This window comes from Bombina bombina, chromosome 3 (genome assembly GCF_027579735.1).
Source record: "Bombina bombina isolate aBomBom1 chromosome 3, aBomBom1.pri, whole genome shotgun sequence".
NCBI lineage: Eukaryota > Metazoa > Chordata > Amphibia > Anura > Bombinatoridae > Bombina > Bombina bombina.
The window spans coordinates 10427494-10450908 of record NC_069501.1 but is presented as its reverse complement, the minus strand read 5'-3'; the positions used below and the strand labels follow the sequence as shown (position 1 = coordinate 10450908).

General features: G+C 42.7%; 1 protein-coding gene across 2 annotated transcripts in view; it reads left to right on the top strand.

Annotated features, from left to right (window-relative positions):
- The window catches only part of AGPAT3 (1-acylglycerol-3-phosphate O-acyltransferase 3), a 291686-nt gene that overhangs the window by 54172 nt on the left and 214099 nt on the right, over window positions 1-23415 (top strand). For both annotated transcript variants that reach the window (XM_053705715.1, XM_053705716.1), the window contains exon 5: window positions 20667-20820. In XM_053705715.1, the coding sequence (XP_053561690.1) occupies window positions 20667-20820 (154 nt within the window). The remainder of the gene's footprint in view (window positions 1-20666; window positions 20821-23415) is intronic.

The window sequence follows — 23415 nt, the reverse complement described above, 5'->3', positions numbered from 1 at the left end:
TTGTCCATAACTGGGATATTCATCTGGTCTGTTTTTCCTTCGCTGACACTACTTCCTCTGCTTCTGCACAAGATCCAGAGGGTGAGAGGGATGTGTATCCTGATAGCACCTTACTGGCTGGCACTACTACCACTGCTTCTGCACAAGATCCAGAGGGTTAGAGGGATGTGTATCCTGATAGCGCCTTACTGGCTGGCACTACTACCTCTGCTAATGCACAAGGTCCAGAGGGTTAGAGGGATGTGTATCCTGATAGCGCCTTACTGGCTGGCACTACTACCACTGCTTCTGCACAAGATCCAGAGGGTTAGAGGGATGTGTATCCTGATAGCGCCTTACTGGCTGGCACTACTACCTCTGCTAATGCACAAGGTCCAGAGGGTTAGAGGGATGTGTATCCTGATAGCGCCTTACTGGCTGGCACTACTACCACTGCTTCTGCACAAGATCCAGAGGTTGAGAGGGACGTTTATCCTGATAGCACCTTACTGGCTAATAAGACCATGGTTCTCCTTGGTCCCTAGACCATATAAGGGGAGGCGTGGGAGCAGTGACAGTTTCTGATATTTTATGGAATCAACAGCAGCTGACTTTGGTAAAGCATAGAACGATTTTTAAGAGCATACAATGACACTTGCCATGTCGAGGTGGCATAAGGTAGGATGTAGGTGGAAGAAAAACAGGTTGAAATCGCTTAGACTGCATTGCGTTTTTGTTGTCTTGATCAGTAACTTGTGATTAACACAGGAGTAACAAAGTGCAAATTTAAACGTGAGTGAAGCTCTTTTTTGGTTGAGCAGAATCGGCTCTTGAGAGCTGTATATGAACCCTGGGTCTGATGTAAAGTCCCAAAGTTAAAACGTAGTAATAGAATTTTCTTTAATGAGGAAAAACATAAAGTAGCATCTATTATGGGGGGAGGCTCTGTTGTAAATTTTGTCAGAGGGGATGCCCACTGCTTAAGACCCCCTGACCTAAATAATACTTACCAGGGTTCCCACCCTTTACTGTCTGTTTACCAGAAATAGAAATGATTATGGGAGCTCAGGTAAGGGTTATAGAGGTAAAAGGAGCACGGTTATTTCTGCCCATACTCTCTTTGGAGAGATCATCTCACCCGGTAAGTGTCTAGGTTATAGGCAAAAATATAGAAATTATTACTTTTATTAGTTGGTTTCTTATTGTGTGCAAAGATCTTTTTATAATAGGGTGCTTAAGTACTGATATATACTGTGCATATAAAAACCTTTGTGTGTGCAGACCTTTTGTAATGTAGCACTTGCTGATATGTACTGTAGATATATACAGCATTTATTGTGTGTGCAGACCTTTTGTAATGCAGCACTTGCTGATATGTACTGTACATATATACAGCATTTATTGTGTGTGCAGACCTTTTGTAATGCAGCACTTGCTGATATGTACTGTACATATATACAGCATTTATTGTGTGTGCAGACCTTTTGTAATGCAGCACTTGCTGATATGTACTGTACATATATACAGCATTTATTGTGTGTGCAGACCTTTTGTAATGCAGCACTTGCTGATATGTACTGTACATATATACAGCATTGTGCGCGCAGACCTTTTGTAATGTAGCACTTGCTGATATGTACTGTACATATATACAGCATTTGTGTGTGCAGACCTTTTGTAATGTAGCACTTGCTGATATGTACTGTACATATATACAGCATTTGTGTGTGCAGACCTTTTGTAATGCAGCACTTGCTGATATGTACTGTACATATATACAGCATTGTGCGCGCAGACCTTTTGTAATGTAGCACTTGCGGATACGTACTGTACATCTATACAGCATTTGTGTGTGCAGACCTTTTGTAATGTAGCACTTGCTGATATGTACTGTACATCTATACAGCATTTATTGTGTGCGCAGACCTTTTGTAATGCAGCACTTGCTGATATGTACTGTACATATATACAGCATTTATTGTGTGTGCAGACCTTTTGTAATGCAGCACTTGCTGATATGTACTGTACATATATACAGCATTGTGCGCGGAGACCTTTTGTAATGTAGCACTTGCTGATATGTACTGTACATATATACAGCATTTGTGTGTGCAGACCTTTTGTAATGCAGCACTTGCTGATATGTACTGTACATATATACAGCATTTGTGTGTGTAGACCTTTTGTAATGCAGCACTTGCTGATATGTACTGTACATCTATACAGCATTTGTGTGTAGACCTTTTGTAATGCAGCACTTGCTGATATGTACTGTACATATATACAGCATTTATTGTGTGTGCAGACCTTTTGTAATGCAGCACTTGCTGATATGTACTGTACATATATACAGCATTGTGCGCGGAGACCTTTTGTAATGTAGCACTTGCTGATATGTACTGTACATATATACAGCATTTGTGTGTGCAGACCTTTTGTAATGCAGCACTTGCTGATATGTACTGTACATATATACAGCATTTGTGTGTGTAGACCTTTTGTAATGTAGCACTTGCTGATATGTACTGTACATATATACAGCATTTATTGTGTGTGCAGACCTTTTGTAATGCAGCACTTGCTGATATGTACTGTACATATATACAGCATTGTGCGCGCAGACCTTTTGTAATGCAGCACTTGCTGATATGTACTGTACATATATACAGCATTTATTGTGTGCGCAGACCTTTTGTAATGCAGCACTTGCTGATATGTACTGTACATATATACAGCATTTATTGTGTGTGCAGACCTTTTGTAATGCAGCACTTGCTGATATGTACTGTACATATATACAGCATTGTGCGCGCAGACCTTTTGTAATGTAGCACTTGCTGATATGTACTGTACATATATACAGCATTTGTGTGTGCAGACCTTTTGTAATGTAGCACTTGCTGATATGTACTGTACATATATACAGCATTTGTGTGTGCAGACCTTTTGTAATGCAGCACTTGCTGATATGTACTGTACATATATATACAGCATTGTGCGCGCAGACCTTTTGTAATGTAGCACTTGCGGATACGTAATGTACATCTATACAGCATTTATTGTGTGCGCAGACCTTTCGTAATGTAGCACTTGCTCATATGTACTGTACATATATACAGCATTTGTGTGTGCAGACCTTTTGTAATGCAGCACTTGCTGATATGTACTGTACATCTATACAGCATTTATTGTGTGTAGACCTTTTGTAATGCAGCACTTGCTGATATGTACTGTACATATATACAGCATTTATTGTGTGCAGACCTTTTGTAATGCAGCACTTGCTGATATGTACTGTACATATATACAGCATTGTGCGCGCAGACCTTTTGTAATGTAGCACTTGCTGTATATATGTACAGTACATATCAGCAAGTGCTACATTACAAAAGGTCTGCGCGCACAATGCTGTATATATGTACAGTACATATCAGCAAGTGCATTACAAAAGGTCTGCACACACAATAAATGCTGTATATATGTACAGTACATATCAGCAAGTGCTGCATTACAAAAGGTCTACACACAATAAATGCTGTATAGATGTACAGTACATATCAGCAAGTGCTGCATTACAAAAGGTCTGCACACACAAATGCTGTATATATGTACAGTACATATGAGCAAGTGCTACATTACGAAAGGTCTGCGCACACAAATGCTGTATATATGTACAGTACATATCAGCATTTGTGTGTGCAGACCTTTTGTAATGCAGCACTTGCTGATATGTACTGTACATATATACAGCATTTGTGTGTGCAGACCTTTTGTAATGCAGCACTTGCTGATATGTACTGTGCATATATACAGCATTGTGTGTGCAGACCTTTTGTAATGCAGCACTTGCTGATATGTACTGTGCATATATACAGCATTGTGTGTGCAGACCTTTTGTAATGCAGCACTTGCTGATATGTACTGTGCATATATACAGCATTGTGTGCGCAGACCTTTTGTAATGCAACACTTGCTGATATGTACTGTACATCTATACAGCATTTATTGTGTGCAGACCTTTTGTAATGTTGCACTTAACTGCTGGTATATACTCTGAATTATTAAATGTATGTGTATATGCATAATATATGGCTTATTAATCTAATGATGACTGCTTATTGTCTGAGGTTATGATCAATGCGCGAGTGTCGCACACTGTCACCTGCTCTCACAGCACGATGTGCCCACCTGGGCCAGAGTCACACAGTGTCACCAGCTCTCACAGCACGATGTGCCCACCTGGGCCAGGGTCACAGTGTCACCCTGCTCTCACAGCACGATGTGCCCACCTGGGCCAGGGTCACAGTGTCACCCTGCTCTCACAGCACGATGTGCCCACCTGGGCCAGAGTCACACAGTGTCACCAGCTCTCACAGCACGATGTGCCCACCTGGGCCAGGGTCACAGTGTCATCCTGCTCTCACAGTATGATGTGCCCACCTGGGCCAGGGTCACAGTGTCACCCTGCTCTCACAGCACGATGTGCCCACCTGGGCCAGGGTCACAGTGTCACCCTGCTCTCACAGCACGATGTGCCCACCTGGGCCAGGGACACAGTGTCACCCTGCTCTCACAGCACGATGTGCCCACCTGGGCCAGGGTCACACAGTGTCACCCTGCTCTCACAGCACGATGTGCCCACCTGGGCCAGAGTCACACAGTGTCACCTGCTCTCACAGCACGATGTGCCCACCTAGGCCACACAGTGTCCCCTGCTCTCACAGCACGATGTGTCCACCTGGGCCAGAGTCACACAGTGTCACCCTGCTCTCACAGTATTATGTGCTCACCCGGGCCAGAGTCGCACAGTGTCACCTGCTCTCACAGCACGATGTGCCCACCTGGGCCACACAGTGTCCCCTGCTCTCACAGCACGATGTGCCCACCTGGGCCAGAGTCACACAGTGTCACCCTGCTCACAGTATTATGTGCCCACCTGGGCCAGAGTCACACAGTGTCACCCTGCTCTCACAGCACGATGTGCCCACCTGGGCCAGGGTCACAGTGTCACCCTGCTCTCACAGCACGATGTGCCCACCTGGGCCACACAGTGTCCCCTGCTCTCACAGCACGATGTGTCCACCTGGGCCAGAGTCACACAGTGTCACCCTGCTCTCACAGTATTATGTGCTCACCCGGGCCAGAGTCACACAGTGTCACCTGCTCTCACAGCACGATGTGCCCACCTGGGCCACACAGTGTCCCCTGCTCTCACAGCACGATGTGCCCACCTGGGCCAGAGTCACACAGTGTCACCCTGCTCACAGTATTATGTGCCCACCTGGGCCAGAGTCACACAGTGTCACCCTGCTCTCACAGCACGATGTGCCCACCTGGGCCAGAGTCACACAGTGTCACCTGCTCTCACAGCACGATGTGCCCACCTGGGCCACACAGTGTCCCCTGCTCTCACAGCACGATGTGCCCACCTGGGCCAGAGTCACACAGTGTCACCCTGCTCTCACAGTATTATGTGCTCACCCGGGCCAGAGTCACACAGTGTCACCTGCTCTCACAGCACGATGTGCCCACCTGGGCCACACAGTGTCCCCTGCTCTCACAGCACGATGTGCCCACCTGGGCCAGAGTCACACAGTGTCACCCTGCTCACAGTATTATGTGCCCACCTGGGCCAGAGTCACACAGTGTCACCCTGCTTTCACAGCATGATGTGCCCACCTGGGCCAGAGTCACACAGTGTCACCCTGCTCTCACAGCATGTGCCCACCTGGGCCAGGGTCACACAGTGTCACCCTGCTCTCACAGCATGATGTGCCCACCTGGGCCAGGGTCACACAGTGTCACCTGCTCTCACAGCATGATGTGCCCACCTGGGCCATAGTCACACAGTGTCACCTGCTCTCACAGCATGATGTGCCTACCTGGGCCAGAGTCAGTGTCACCTGCTCTCACAGCATGATGTGCCCACCTGGGCCATAGTCACAGTGTCACCCTGCTCTCACAGCATGATGTGCCCACCTGGGCCAGTGTCACACAGTGTCACCTGCTCTCACAGCATGATGTGCCCACCTGGGCCAGAGTCACACAGTGTCACCCTGCTCTCACAGCACGATGTGCCCACCTGGGCCAGAGTCACAGTGTCACCCTGCTCTCACAGTATTATGTGCTCACCCGGGCCAGAGTCACACAGTGTCACCAGCTCTCACAGCACGATGTGCCCACCTGGGCCACACAGTGTCACCCTGCTCTCACAGCATGATGTGCCCACCTGGGCCAGGGTCACACAGTGTCACCCTGCTCTCACAGCATGATGTGCCCACCTGGGCCAGAATCACACAGTGTCACCCTGCTCTCACAGTATGATGTGCCCACCTGGATCAGGGTCACACAGTGTCACCCTGCTCTCACAGCATGATGTGCCCACCTGGGCCAGGGTCACACAGTGTCACCTGCTCTCACAGCATGATGTGCCCACCTGGGCCAGAGTCACAGTGTCACCTGCTCTCACAGCAAGATGTGCACACCTGGGCCAGAGTCACAGTGTCACCCTGCTCTCACAGCACAATGTGCCCACCTGGATCAGGGTCACAGTGTCACCCTGCTCTCACAGTATGATGTGCCCACCTGGATCAGGGTATTCACCTCTCTCAGGTTCTTGCAAGAGTTTTAACTTTTATGTTCCCTGGTAACATTTAACACCTTCCCACTGACTTCTTCCGTCTCTCATTACTAATTGAGGAAGTTGTGTCGAGCCTAGGTGTGTGTTACATAGCCGCCCTTGGTTATAAGTAAGAGGTTAGAGCCGTTGGCACTAATGAGTCTGCTGACACTAAAGGGACGCAGTGTTACTCTTTTGCTGCCAGGTCACTGAGTCTCCCTTTCGGTTTGAGTAGTGATATTTTGTCTTATGTCGAAATCGATAATCACGTTAAATGAGCACTCTAAATGGAGAAAAGTCTTTTTATAGTTAAAAATACATTGATGTCCCGGTTAGAAAAATGCATTTTTCCAGAAGTATGTTGTGATAGCTGTAACTGTCTTATTCTTTTTAGCAATAAGCCATATGACGTAGCCCATATAGAAAATATTTTTGCTTTTTCTTCTAAAATAAAAATAACCAGTGGGAAATATATTTACTGTAAAATAGTCTTTTAACCCTTTTTTTTTTTTTTTTTTTTTTTTTTTTTCTCTTCTTAAATGGAAAGAGTCCAAAGCTTCATTCATTACTTTTGGGAAATAAGAACTTGGCCACCAGGAGGAGGTAAAGACAACCCAGCCAAAAAATTAAATAATCCAACCTCCCCCCTCATTCCCCAGTCATTCTTTGCCTTTCGTCCCAGGAGGATGGCAGAGAAGTGTCAGAATTTTTTTTTTTTTTTGTCTCTTTTATGGAGGTTAGTACTCTTCGGCATGGGACAGTAGTCCTGTCAGTCTCTCAGTGAGGGCTTGGATAAAAGTTAGAGTCCGGAGATGCAGAGAGAGTCTTTCTGCGAAACCAGCTCCTCAAGCAATCTGCGTTGTCTAACTTCGCACTGCTGCCTGCTTTCTTCTCTCAAGTCCATGGCGGAGGCGATACCACTTTTCGTCACACTTGAAAGGCCGTGTTTCTGTTCCACGGCGTAGATTCCGGTAAGATTGTTTCATTTTACTTTATCGTCAATGTACTGTAATGTAAATGTTTTCCTGAGAGGCTACCACACCTTTGCGGGTCTAACTATATGACATAAGGGTCTCAGTGAGTCTCTGTTAGTATCTAGAAATCGAGGGTTAATATCTCCTGTGATGACTCCAGATTGGCCTCGTTGACACATGTCGACTTGTTTTTTTTTTTCTGTATGCCATATGAGTGCTCCTGGTTGCTCGGGGAATCGGGGGACTGCTGAGCCATCTGTCTTTGGGGGCCCAGGAGGCAGGTTCCCTATCAATTCTTCCTCCCCCCCGGAGGTTGCAGCACGTTTTCGCTTCCAGATAATGTTAGCGATGGTCCATCTGCAGATGTCGTTCATTTGAGATTGTGCTTGTGCCCTATTGTCCCGGGTCTTCCACCTTGGGGTGGGCCTCTACAGTTCCCCACGGGTGTAGCTGTTCCGGAGTGTTGTGCCTTTTGTTACAGGATTGCACACATTAGCGTGTTGGACATCTCTTTCAGTTATTGAATGACCCTTTCGTTAACAGATATGGGGACTTTCAGTCTGATAATGCAAATGGTGCACCTCAGACATGTGGGGTTATCTCCTGTTTGTCATTTGTTTGAGATCTTTCCCAGGTTTTTGTAAGATAGGGCTCCGTTTGGCTGGTCCTGCAGGCAGGCCTGTGTCTTTTGGGCGTTAACCTTCGGGTTGCCTTATATTTTATTTTGTATCCGATGGGATGTCTTTTTTTGTGTTTGCTTCCTTCCGAAGAAGTAACAAAGTATTGATCACAGATGGTTCCTGAAGTTGTTTGGACATATTAGTCCTACGTTTAATGTCTGTTTTCCTTTTTTCCCCTATGTGGGAGAATTTAAGCAGCTTGCCGGTTAGGACACTGAGTACAGGCTGTTCCTGTCGGGTTCGTTTGGTCTTGTGGCTGTTCACACATGGCGCTGTTTCTGCTGGATCGGTAGTAACTTGAGCACTCAGCGCTATCATTGTTTTTTTATGTTTATCTAAGCATTCGAGAGGACCTGTGGGTTCACAAGGCGGGAAAAGATTGTTGCAGTCCTTATAGCCTTCAGTCATGGATGATGGGGCAGGTGAGTGTTCGCTGCGTCACTTTATCTGACATCTGATTTCATCAGAACCTAGAGTTCCTCCTCCAACCTATTGCAGCTTTTGGCACTTTTTTTAAAGGGGCGTGTCAGCTGTTTCTAGTGTATATCTAAATATGGCTCTTACTCTAGGCCGCGTAAGGTCTGTCTGAGTTATGAGACCTTGGGTCTTCTTCCATTGTCCCGGGTGGGTTAGATCTCCTTTTGCGGATCGGTATTCCGGACGTTGATTGATTCTGGTGGGGACTTGTTTAGCTCGGGTTTAGCACTTTTTTTTTTCTCTCCCCGGTGTCCTCTGCCTTGTAGGGTTTTGGGAACTTTGAGGTATCCCTTCTGTTGTCCTGTGGCCTTGTGAAGTCTCTTCATTTGACTTCTAGCCTTGCCCTTTGCAGAGTTGCACTTTATCTAGGGGTGGTTCCTTCATTTGGTCTGAGCTTTTGAGTTCTCTGCGCTTTCTGGATATGCTCCATTCCTTTTGTCTGGCTTTTTGGCCAGTTGGGGTGTTTAGTTCCAGGGTATAGTTGCCTGAACTATTGGGTACCCGGACCTGTTTTTTCTTCCTGAGTCTTCCTCTTTCGGGGGCTTTGCTTCTGTCCCAGTTTTGTGTTTGGATCTCAGGGCTGGTCGGGATGTTCCACGGTGGTGGGAACTGGGGGTATGTCCTTGCTCCACCTACCTGACTGGGTCAGGGCTGGCCCGGTCTATCTGAGTATTTATTACTCCTTACCACAGTGTAACCCATATCATCTGGGGTTAGCTGGGTGGCTTGCGCTTCATGAATAGCGGGTTCCTACCCAGCTGCTGGCGCTGGATTCTGGTCTTCTGGTGCCCCATAGGGTTGCAGTCCCCTGTTTGCCAGGGTACCCGTGGATTCTCTGCTCTGCAGGCGAATGGGTTAGCTGTGCCTCTGTTGGGAGAACTAGTTGTGTGGGGGTCCTTTCTAGGACATTTGCGGGGGATTTTTTTTTTCTTCCCGTTTTTTAGCCGGTGGCTTTGGGCCTTGAGGACGGTTATTGCCTTTCTGACCTCTTCCCTTTTTTCTTTAAGGGATATTTGCTTCTCTGGAGACAAACTCCTTACTAGGGGCTTCTCCTGGTCGGGAAGTGGAAGGTGGACTTGGTTCCACCTGGAATCTTCCTGGTTCCATGTCAGACACTGGGGCCTTGTTTTGATAGATCCTTGGGTCTATGGCCTTGTCTGTCCGAGGCTGTTTTTGGGGGAAAGGTTCTAAAAGCAGTGGTGCCTTCCATTTAGGTTCCTGTCTTGTCCCTCCCCTTTCATCCGCGTCCTATAGCTTTGGTATTGTATCCCATAAGTAAGGATGAAATCCGTGGACTCGTCATATCTTGTAAAAGAAAATTTGTGCTTACCAGATAAATTTATTTCTTTTACGATATGACGAGTCCACGGCCCACCCTGTCATTTTCTAAGACAGGTCTTTATTTTTGTTAAACTTCAGTCACCTCTGCACCTTGGCTTTTCCCTTTAATTCCTAACTTCGGTCGAATGACTGGAGTGGGAGGGAAGGGAGGAGCTATATATACAGCTCTGCTGTGGTGCTCTTTGCCTCCTCCTGCTGTGAGCAGGAGGCGTGATCCCATAAGTAAGGATGAAATCCGTGGACTCGTCATATCGTAAAAGAAATAAATTTATCGGGTAAGCATAAATTTCCTTTTTCCTTGCTCCTTTGACAGGAGACGGTTTCCTCTTCCTTAGAGTTCTGAGGGTAATTCTCCTCGGGGGGGCCTCGATGGAGGCTTTGTGTTCCCCTTTTTAGAGACCTTTTAGTAGGTCTGGCGGTTTAGGTTGCCTGGAGCGTGCCCTCTGTCGGAGGCTGTTTTGTGCAGTCTGTTTCTTGATGACTGCTTCTTTCTTGCAGCTAGCTGGACAGCTAGCACAGCGTACTAATGCTGGATTTTGGATTTCAGGGCCTCAGCGTACTACTCAGCCTTCTTCCTTTCGAGGTTGATAAGATGGGCAGCGCCTTGAGTCCCTTATGGGGGCTTAGCCGCGTGTTACAAGAACATTCATGTTTTAGATCCCTCTGTGTTCTCAAACTTGGGTTTCACCTGGGTCTATTACACATTCTTTCATGGTTGAATACTTGGGTATTCTATGTGCACGGGCTGGGAGGACTTTGCCTCTTTAATTGCGTTCCATGCTTGCAGGATGTTAGAGAGATGTATTTTCTGTCTCTGTGCCCGGTATTCGCCTGGTATAGGCGTGGCCTCCTTCCCTGTTTGGGTTCATTTGGATAGCTGATTACTGGGCCCACTCTTGGAGGTGCTGTTTTTTGCATTGAGGGACTTTTGGTTTCCTCGGTCCACCTTTGCCTTGTTCCCTTTGGGGTTTTTGGCTAGTTTACCCTTAATTTGTGAGTGGTGGGGGAACATCTGTTGGGCAACGGTGTCTCTTGGTGGACTGTTGGCTCAGTCAAGTCCGTTTGCAGTCTCTAATTTTGCTCTGGACTGGCTTTGAGTAAGTGTTAGGGTGTCAGGGTTTTTCCTTTGAATTTTTCTAGGCTTCGGGCGAAGCAGGATTTTTTTTTATTGGGTAGAGGTTCAGGCCTGGTGCCCTCAGTATGGGCTGCCAATTGTACCCTCCCATCTTGGCATTCAGTGTCCTCTCTAGCTTGGGTATTTTCCCAAAATTAATGAATGCAGCTGTGGGCTCTTTCCATTTAAGAAGAAAAACATTAATTATGCTTACCTTATAATTTCCTCTTCTGATGGAAAGAGTCCACAGCTCTGCACCCGTCATTTTATGTGGGGCGTCCTTATTATTCTTCTGGCAACTTTCACCCTGATATTTCTTCTACTGTTCCTTGTTCCTCGGCAGAATGACTGGGGAGATGAAGGGGGTGGGAGGATTTACGCCTTTGGCTGCGGTGGTCTTTGCCTCCTCCTGGTGGCCAGGTTCTTATTTCCCAAAAGTAATGAATGCAGCTGTGGACTCTTTCCATCAGAAGAAAAGGAAATTATCAGGTAGGCATAATTTTTTTTTTTTAATCCTATTAGGGGTCTGATAGCCAAACTCTCTCACTGGTATGGAGAGAAATCACATACATGCTTTGGGTTTTTTTTTTTTTTGAGCTTTATTTTACAATGTATGGGTCTCTTCTTCACATCCAGAACTCGGCATACCTAGATAAATCGCTCTCATGATAATATTCTGCGAGTTACCTTGCAGTACTGTCTTTAGATAGTCTCACCAGTGGCAAGCTTCAGATCGGGCCCTAGGTGAGGAATGTCAGACAGGGATTCAAATGAGGGCCCTTTAAGATATCAGAGTAAACCTACTGCAGAGAGTCAATCAGAATTTATTGTCCAGTGGCACAATGACTTGTCAGCCAGTGGCTACCTTAGGAAATACCACAGGAGTCTAACCAGCCATTGTAACCCCTGTGTTATTTGGGAATGGCACTCATGTTGTTCTAAGAGCAGTCTGCTTCCTGTCTCTTGCCTTGTTGGCTTGTTTCACTTCCTGCTGCATGAGTTCCTGTCAAATAGTAGGATAGAGAGTGTCAGTTCACTAAGGATGAAGCAAATTGTTTGAATACAATATCTAGATAGTCCTCAGCCATCTTGTCAAGTGGCAGAATGAGGTTCTCCTCCAAGATTATATCTGGACAATCTATTCTTGTTGTCAGGATTATTAATATTGTCAGGGTTTTTTTTTTCTGCCACTTTCTTCAGTTGCCCATAAACATTAACTGGTCATGCAAAACTTGCTGTCAAGTATGATGGTAGATACAACATTGAAGAGAAGAGCATCTGTCACAGGGTGTGGCAGCCATCTTGCATTGTGCAAAACTCTTTAAAGATGCAAGGTGTTACCCTATTTGAGTTCAGTTATAAATAGTACTAAAACTGCAAATGTATATAATTCAGTAGACACATGATTGCATACACATGATCCCAAAAGGTAATATTGCAGTCAGTTTGCACCACGTGGCCGTCATCTTGAAATAACATTTTATACAAATATTCATGAAACTGCAGCAAATTGTAGAGGTATATTGTGAGCTTTAGTATGTGCGATATGACAGCCATATATTACACAGTGCAACGGCCATTTTTTTTTTTATTGTGATGTTATAACCTAGGATCAGATTTTAGAGAAGTCCATTGGTCATGTGGTTTGGCAGCTGTTTTGGAATTGTTCAAAAACATTTAATGGTATTTTCAATTAAACATAAAACAAAAACCTCAATTTTGCTATGTTCAGTAACATCTATGGTGAAGACTATTTTGTGTAATATGGAGGCTCTGTCAGTCTTTGACCCATCTTTGTTTTCGTGAACACTTTGAGAATTTGTTCGAGGAGAGAAATGGTCACATGGTGTGGCAGCTATATTGGAAAAAATCACAATTTTTATTTGATTCTTCATCTATTTTCAATTGTCCATAAAAGTTAAACCTCTTATCGAAAAATCTTACAATCAGCTATGCTAGTATACAATGATATTGTGCTACTTTTCATGCGACAGAGGTCACATGGTCTGGCAACTATTTTATTTTCTCAAAATATTTTTCTTTCTTTCATGTAATTAGCAAGAGTCCATGAGCTAGTGACGTATGGGATATACATTCCTACCAGGAGGGGCAAAGTTTCCCAAACCTCAAAATGCCTATAAATACACCCCTCACCACACCCACAATTCAGTTTTACAAACTTTGCCTCCGATGGAGGTGGTGAAGTAAGTTTGTGCTAGATTCTACGTTGATATGCGCTCCGCAGCAAGTTGGAGCCCGGTTTTCCACTCAGCGTGCAGTGAATGTCAGAGGGATGTGAGGAGAGTATTGCCTATTTGAATGCAGTGATCTCCTTCTACGGGGTCTATTTCATAGGTTCTCTGTTATCGGTCGTAGAGATTCATCTCTTACCTCCCTTTTCAGATCGACGATATACTCTCATATATACCATTACCTCTACTGATTCTCGTTTCAGTACTGGTTTGGCTTTCTACAAACATGTAGATGAGTGTCCTGGGGTAAGTAAATCTTATTTTCTGTGACACTCTAAGCTATGGTTGGGCACTTTGTTTATAAAGTTCTAAATATATGTATTCAAACATTTATTTGCCTTGACTCAGAATGTTCAACTTTCCTTATTTTTCAGACAGTCAGTTTCATATTTGGGATTATGCATTTGAATTATTCATTTTTTCTTACCTTCAAAAATTTGACTCTTTTTTTCCCTGTGGGCTGTTAGGCTCGCGGGGGCTGAAAATGCTTCATTTTATTGCGTCATTTTTGGCGCTGACTTTTTTGGCGCAAAAATTATTTTCCGTTTCCGGCGTCATACGTGTCGCCGGAAGTTGCATCATTTTTTGACGTTATTTTGCGCCAAAAATGTCGGCGTTACGGATGTGGCGTCATTTTTGGCGCCAAAAGCATTTAGGCGCCAAATAATGTGGATTTGGCGCTAAAAAATATGGGCGTCGCTTTTGTCTCCACATTATTTAAGTCTCATTTTTCATTTGCTTCTGGTTGCTAGAAGCTTGTTCTTTGGCATTTTTTCCCACTCCTGAAACTGTCATATAAGGAATTTGATCTTTTTTGCTTTATTTGTTGTTTTTTCTCTTACATATTGCAAGATGTCTCACGTTGCATCTGAGTCAGAAGATACTACAGGAAAATCGCTGTCTAGTGCTGGATCTACCAAAGCTAAGTGTATCTGCTGTAAACTTTTGGTAGCTATTCCTCCGGCTGTTTGTATTAATTGTCATGACAAACTTGTTAATGCAGATAATATTTCCTTTAGTAATGTACCATTGTCTGTTGCAGTTCCTTCAACATCTAAGGTGCAGAATGTTCCTGATAACATAAGAGATTTTGTTTCTGAATCCATAAAGAAGGCTATGTCTGTTATTTCTCCTTCTAGTAAACGTAAAAAATCTTTTAAAACTTCTCTCCCTACAGATGAATTTTTAAATGAACATCATCATTCTGATTCTGATGACTCTTCTGGTTCAGAGGATTCTGTTTCAGAGATTGATGCTGATAAATCCTCATATTTATTTAAAATGGAATTTATTCGTTCTTTACTTAAAGAAGTATTAATTGCTTTAGAAATAGAGGATTCTGGTCCTCTTGATACTAATTCTAAACGTTTAGATAAGGTATTTAAATCTCCTGTGGTTATTCCAGAAGTTTTTCCTGTTCCTAATGCTATTTCTGCAGTAATTTCCAAAGAATGGGATAAATTGGGTAATTCATTTACTCCTTCTAAACGTTTTAAGCAATTATATCCTGTACCGTCTGACAGGTTAGAATTTTGGGACAAAATCCCTAAAGTTGATGGGGCTATTTCTACCCTTGCTAAACGTACTACCATTCCTACGTCAGATGGTACTTCGTTTAAAGATCCTTTAGATAGGAAAATTGAATCCTTTCTAAGAAAAGCTTATCTGTGTTCAGGTAATCTTCTTAGGCCTGCTATATCATTAGCTGATGTTGCTGCAGCTTCAACTTTTTGGTTGGAAACTTTAGCGCAACAAGTAGCAAATCCTGATTCTCATGATATTATTATTCTTCTTCAGCATGCTAATAATTTTATTTGTGATGCCATTTTTGATATTATTAGAGTTGATGTCAGGTTTATGTCTCTAGCTATTTTAGCTAGAAGAGCTTTATGGCTTAAGACTTGGAATGCTGATATGGCTTCTAAATCAACTCTACTTTCCATTTCTTTCCAGGGTAACAAATTATTTGGTTCTCAGTTGGATTCTATTATCTCAACTGTTACTGGTGGGAAAGGAACTTTTTTACCACAGGATAAAAAATCTAAAGGTAAAAACAGGGCTAATAATAGTTTTCGTTCCTTTCGTTTCAACAAAGAACAAAAGCCTGATCCTTTGTCCTCAGGAGCAGTTTCAGTTTGGAAACCATCTCCAGTCTGGAATAAATCCAAGCCTGCTAGAAAGGCAAAGCCTGCTTCTAAGTCCACATGAAGGTGCGGCCCTCATTCCAGCTCAGCTGGTAGGGGGCAGGTTACGTTTTTTTCAAAGAAATTTGGATCAATTCTGTTCACAATCTTTGGATTCAGAACATTGTTTCAGAAGGGTACAGAATTGGTTTCAAGATGAGACCTCCTGCAAAGAGATTTTTTCTTTCCCGTGTCCCAGTAAATCCAGTGAAAGCTCAAGCATTTCTGAATTGTGTTTCAGATCTAGAGTTGGCTGGAGTAATTATGCCAGTTCCAGTTCCGGTACAGGGGATGGGGTTTTATTCAAATCTCTTCATTGTACCAAAGAAGGAGAATTCCTTCAGACCAGTTCTGGATCTAAAAATATTGAATCATTATGTAAGGATACCAACGTTCAAGATGGTAACTGTAAGGACTATCTTGCCTTTTGTTTAGCAAGGAAATTATATGTCCACAATAGATTTACAGGATGCATATCTGCATATTCCGATTCATCCAGATCACTATCAGTTCCTGAGATTCTCTTTTCTGGACAAGCATTACCAGTTTGTGGCTCTACCGTTTGGCCTAGCTACAGCTCCAAGAATTTTTTCAAAGGTTCTCGGTGCCCTTCTGTCTGTAATCAGAGAACAGGGTATTGTGGTATTTCTTTATTTGGACGATATCTTGGTACTTGCTCCGTCTTTACATTTAGCAGAATCTCATACGAATCGACTTGTGTTGTTTCTTCAAGATCATGGTTGGAGGATCAATTTACCAAAAAGTTCTTTGATTCCTCAGACAAGGGTAACCTTTCTGGGTTTCCAGATAGATTCAGTGTCCATGACTCTGTCTTTAACAGACAAGAGGCGTCTAAAACTGATTGCAGCTTGTCGAAACCTTCAGTCACAATCATTCCCTTCGGTAGCCTTATGCATGGAAATTCTAGGTCTTATGACTGCTGCATCGGACGCGATCCCCTTTGCTCGTTTTCACATGCGACCTCTTCAGCTCTGTATGCTGAATCAATGGTGCAAGGATTACACAAAGATATTTCAATTAATATCTTTAAAACCGATTGTTCGACACTCTCTAACGTGGTGGACAGATCACCATCATTTAATTCAGGGGGCTTCTTTTGTGCTTCCGACCTGGACTGTAATTTCAACAGATGCAAGTCTCACAGGTTGGGGAGCTGTGTGGGGATCTCTGACGGCACAAGGAGTTTGGGAATCTCAGGAGGTGAGATTACCGATCAATATTTTGGAACTCCGTGCAATTTTCAGAGCTCTTCAGTTTTGGCCTCTTCTGAAGAGAGAATCGTTCATTTGTTTTCAGACAGACAATGTCACAACTGTGGCATACATCAATCATCAAGGAGGGACTCACAGTCCTCTGGCTATGAAAGAAGTATCTCGAATTTTGGTTTGGGCGGAATCCAGCTCCTGTCTAATCTCTGCGGTTCATATCCCAGGTATAGACAATTGGGAAGCGGATTATCTCAGTCGCCAAATGTTGCATCCGGGCGAATGGTCTCTTCACCCAGAGGTATTTCTTCAAATTGTTCAAATGTGGGAACTTCCAGAAATAGATCTGATGGCGTCTCATCTAAACAAGAGACTTCCCAGGTATCTGTCCAGATCCCGGGATCCTCAGGCGGAGGCAGTGGATGCATTATCACTTCCTTGGAAGTATCATCCTGCCTATATCTTTCCGCCTCTAGTTCTTCTTCCAAGAGTAATCTCCAAGATTCTGAAGGAATGTTAGTTTGTTCTGCTGGTAGCTCCGGCATGGCCTCACAGGTTTTGGTATGCGGATCTTGTCCGGATGGCCTCTTGCCAACCGTGGACTCTTCCGTTAAGACCAGACCTTCTGTCTCAAGGTCCTTTTTTCCATCAGGATCTCAAATCCATAAATTTAAAGGTATGGAGATTGAACGCTTGATTCTTGGTCAAAGAGGTTTCTCTGACTCTGTGATTAATACTATGTTACAGGCTCGTAAATCTGTATCTCGAGAGATATATTATAGAGTCTGGAAGACTTATATTTCTTGGTGTCTTTCTCATCATTTTTCTTGGCATTCTTTTAGAATACCGAGAATATTAGTTTCTTCAGGATGGTTTAGATAAGGGTTTGTCCGCAAGTTCCTTGAAAGGACAAATCTCTGCTCTTTCTGTTCTTTTTCACAGAAAGATTGCTATTCTTCCTGATATTCATTGTTTTGTACAAGCTTTGGTTCGTATAAAACCTGTCATTAAGTCAATTTCTCCTTCTTGGAGTTTGAATTTGGTTCTGGGGGCTCTTCAAGCTCCTCCATTTGAACCTATGCATTCATTGGACATTAAATTACTTTCTTGGAAAGTTTTGTTCCTTTTGGCCATCTCTTCTGCCAGAAGAGTTTCTGAATTATCTGCTCTTTCTTGTGAGTCTCCTTTTCTGATTTTTCATCAGGATAAGGCGGTGTTGCGAACTTCTTTTGAATTTTTACCTAAAGTTGTGAATTCCAACATTAGTAGAGAAATTGTGGTTCCTTCATTATGTCCTAATCCTAAGAATTCTAAGGAGAAATCGTTGCATTCTTTGGATGTTGTTAAGCTTTGAAATATTATGTTGAAGCTACTAAATCTTTCCGAAAGACTTCTAGTCTATTTGTCATCTTTTCCGGTTCTAGAAAAGGTCAGAAAGCTTCTGCCATTTCTTTGGCATCTTGGTTGAAATCTTTAATTCATCTTGTTGAGTCGGGTAAAACTCCGCCTCAAAGGATTACAGCTCATTCTACTAGGTCAGTTTCTACTTCCTGGGCGTTTAGGAATGAAGCTTCGGTTGATCAGATTTGCAAAGCAGCAACTTGGTCCTCTTTGCATACTTTTACTAAATTCTACCATTTTGATGTATTTTCTTCTTCTGAAGCAGTTTTTGGTAGAAAAGTACTTCAGGCAGCGGTTTCAGTTTGAATCTTCTGCATATGTTTTTCATTAAACTTTATTTTGGGTGTGGATTATTTTCAGCAGGAATTGGCTGTCTTTATTTTATCCCTCCCTCTCTAGTGACTCTTGTGTGGAAAGATCCACATCTTGGGTAATCATTATCCCATACGTCACTAGCTCATGGACTCTTGCTAATTACATGAAAGAAAACATAATTTATGTAAGAACTTACCTGATAAATTCATTTCTTTCATATTAGCAAGAGTACATGAGGCCCGCCCTTTTTTGTGGTGGTTATGATTTTTTTGTATAAAGCACAATTATTCCAATTCCTTATTTTATATGCTTTCGCACTTTTTTCTTATCACCCCACTTCTTGGCTATTCGTTAAACTGAATTGTGGGTGTGGTGAGGGGTGTATTTATAGGCATTTTGAGGTTTGGGAAACTTTGCCCCTCCTGGTAGGAATGTATATCCCATACGTCACTAGCTCATGGACTCTTGCTAATATGAAAGAAATGAATTTATCAGGTAAGTTCTTACATAAATTATGTTTTTTGTTTTTTTTCTTCAGAACCACTCTTTATGGATGTGACACTCGCTGACCTACATTTTAAGTTTGACAAGAACACATGTGGCAGCCATCTTGGGTTTTTCAGAAATAATCATGGATAGTTTCTTAAGCTGCTGAGATTTCACGTGTCATTGGCTATGTCTTCTACCCTGGTTGTTCCAACTGGCCGTTAAGACACTAACCCTTTGTTTGTTGTTTCATTTAAATGTGCGGGGTTAGCATTACATTTTTAAGCTATTTTACAGTGCATGACTCCCAAAGAAAACGTAGCGGTCACCATCTTGAAGTCTAACTTTTTATAAAAGTTTTTTAATGAAACTTTAGGAAATTGTAGAGGTCTATGGTGAGCTTTAGTATGTGTAATCTGAAAGCCATTTTGTTACTTACAGATTTAAAAAACAAAAAAAATTAATACAAAACTCTCCTCCGAAACTGGTTATGAAATTTTATGTTCTAAGAGAAGTCTATTTGTGTGGTTTGGCTGCCATTTTGAATTAATAGCGCTTTATTTTTTTTTCAATAAAAATGTTTTAAAATGACTACTCTTTGTAATATGGAGGGTATGTGTTACATGGTCTGGCAGACCTCTTGGTTTAAGCGGTGGATTTTTGACAGTATTTAAAAAGATTTTTCTCTGCAGGTTGTATAGTGAACTTACAGTATGCTGGGATCTAGATTCACCAAGACTAGGATCAGTCACATGGTGCAGCAGCCATATTGGAATATGTAGAAGTCTTTAATTTTGTTTTTATTATTCTGTTAAATTCTTCAAGTGTCAGATGTTTATTTCTAGAGCACCAGCAGATTGTATTCAGTAATGCGGCTAGGCTTTGGCAGATTTGTTTTGTAGCATCAGTATTACATGGTGTTTTATGAAATGGCTTCCCTTGTGTTCAGTAATGTCTGGTGTGTTGTATTTTGGTGAATGAGCTGTCGGTGTATTAGCAAATAATGCTTTACATTTTCATTTTTCCATATTCCATGTCAGCAATCACCAAAGCTCCCTGTTATGACCGGCAGTGTCTATAGTGGGCATCTATTTTTCACATGCAAGGGTGTATTTGATGAATGCTATCATGGCATTTTACATTTGAATTCATTCTATTTGCCATATTCCTTGACTGGAAGCACCAATGCCCTCCCTGTTATGACCAGCAGTGTCTTGAGTGGGTGTGGAGGTTTTTATGCCATGCTGAGGGCAAGGCGGTGCCATTTGGTGAATGTGGTCATTGAATGTGTAGCAGAAAAATAAAATTAACAAAAAATTCCATTTCCTTTTTATCCATACAGAGATTTGGGATGAATGGCATCCTGAGGTGGATGAGTGAGCACAGTTCTCCCAGCATCTGTGTCTTGGGGTGAGTGCAGACTTGGTGTTCTGGGATTTGAGTGTTTGTGACTAATCAGGGAACCAGTGTTAAATTTGCTTGTGCACCTCCGTGCCTGTGTCCTCTCAAAGTCCTCTCTGTGTTCTCCATAGCTTGGGTGACCACATCCACCCTTTGCTTCTAGTTTACAAACTCTTCAACTGTTCCCCATTTGAATTCAGTCTCTGTTTCCTCTCTAGTTCCTGTTGTATTGTGAGGGGACACGTTTCACTGAGACAAAGCACAAGATCAGTATGGAGGTCGCTGACAAAAAGGGTCTGGCTCGGCTGAAGCACCATCTCCTTCCACGTACCCGAGGGTTTACCACAGCGGTAGAGTGTTTACGAGGCACAGGTAACACACTGCACAATAACATAATATTGGGCAGTCTTCTAACAAACAATGGTGGTATTATGAAGCAGCTGGGTTGGGGCAGTTTAATCCTTTGTAATTTAACATTTTCTTCTATCCAAATTTTATTACATAATTTAACCACTTAAGGACCCGCATTGTACCCTGTATGACACTGCAGTCCTGGGCTTTTCTCTGCCGTGATCTTGATAAAAATAGCCAGATTGCGCTACTTCTGCATGGGGTACTGCAGAAATAGTTACTGATGAAGAGTGGGACACTCTGTGTGGCCCTCTCTGCATCAGACAGCAGTGGTGCCGATCATTGGTAGAAGGGTAAGGAGAGAGGGTGGCCCATCACTGGAGGGGCGGGAGGTGGGTGGGAGGGATGGGACAGCTACGCTACTGGGGGAAAAAAAAAAGTATGGAGCCACAGTGAGTGGGAAGGAGGGGAAAGCAGAAAGAGGGGGTTGATATAGTGGAAAGTGGGGTAGATATGGGGGGGTAGCTACACTACAGAAAAATAAAAATGAGAGCAAACTGGGTACTGGCAGACAGCTGCCAGTACCTAAGATGGCGGCTAATAGGTGGAGGGGGGAAGATTAGAGAGCTGATTGGGGGTAAGGAGGGATCCTACACTGCAGGAAAAAATAAATATACATTTAGGGTCTCTTCGCTTTAGACCATTAGAATTCTATGTCTATCATTAAACATTTCTAACTGAAAATTAGAAGAAAATATTTTTTCACCATTTGCGCAAAAAATAGTAGGATATCTAACCAAACAAAATATTAGATTTTAAAACTACAGAACAGTCTGATCTTGCAGAGGGTGACATATGACAATGTATGAATGTAAGCAGTAATGTTCATATAACACAAGTGTCTGTCTGATCTTGCAGAGGGTGACATATGACAATGTATGAATGTAAGCAGTAATGTTCATTTAACACAAGTGTCTGTCTGATCTTGCAGAGGGGGACACATGACAATGTATGAATGTAAGCAGTAATGTTCATATAATAACACAAGTGTGTGTCTGATCTTGCAGAGGGTGACACATGACAATGTATGAATGTAAGCAGTAATGTTCATATAATAACACAAGTGTCTCAGTCTGATCTTACAGAGGGTGACGTATGACAATGCATGAATGTAAGCAGTAATGTTCATATAATAACACAAGTGTCTCAGTCTGATCTTGCAGAGGGTGACACATGACAATGTATGAATGTAAGCAGTAATGTTCATATAATAACACAAGTGTCTCAGTCTGATCTTGCAGAGGGTGACGTATGACAATGTATGAATGTAAGCAGTAATGTTCATATAATAACACAAGTGTCTCAGTCTGATCTTGCAGAGGGTGACACATGACAATGTATGAATGTAAGCAGTAATGTTCATATAATAACACAAGTGTCTCAGTCTGATCTTGCAGAGGGTGACATATGACAATGTATGAATGTAAGCAGTAATGTTCATATAATAACACAAGTGTCTCAGTCTGATCTTGCAGAGGGTGACGTATGACAATGTATGAATGTAAGCAGTAATGTTCATATAATAACACAAGTGTCTCAGTCTGATCTTGCAGAGGGTGACACATGACAATGTATGAATGTAAGCAGTAATGTTCATATAATAACACAAGTGTCTCAGTCTGATCTTGCAGAGGGTGACACATGACAATGTATGAATGTAAGCAGTAATGTTCATATAATAACACAAGTGTCTGTCTGATCTTGCAGAGGGTGACGTATGACAATGTATGAATGTAAGCAGTAATGTTAATATAATAACACAAGTGTGTGTCTGATCTTGCAGAGGGTGACGTATGACAATGTATGAATGTAAGCAGTAATGTTCATATAACACAAGTGTCTCAGTCTGATCTTGCAGAGGGGGACACATGACAATGTATGAATGTAAGCAGTAATGTTCATATAATAACACAAGTGTGTGTCTGATCTTGCAGAGGGGGACACATGACAATGTATGAATGTAAGCAGTAATGTTCATATAATAACACAAGTGTCTCAGTCTGATCTTGCAGAGGGGGACACATGACAATGTATGAATGTAAGCAGTAATGTTCATATAACACAAGTGTCTCAGTCTGATCTTGCAGAGGGTGACGTATGACAATGTATGAATGTAAGCAGTAATGTTCATATAATAACACAAGTGTCTCAGTCTGATCTTGCAGAGGGTGACGTATGACAATGTAAGCAGTAATGTTCATATAATAACACAAGTGTCTGTCTGATCTTGCAGAGGGTGACGTATGACAATGTATGAATGTAAGCAGTAATGTTAATATAATAACACAAGTGTGTGTCTGATCTTGCAGAGGGTGACGTATGACAATGTATGAATGTAAGCAGTAATGTTCATATAACACAAGTGTGTGTCTGATCTTGCAGAGGGTGACGTATGACAATGTATGAATGTAAGCAGTAATGTTCATATAACACAAGTGTCTCAGTCTGATCTTGCAGAGGGGGACACATGACAATGTATGAATGTAAGCAGTAATGTTCATATAATAACACAAGTGTCTCAGTCTGATCTTGCAGAGGGTGACATATGACAATGTA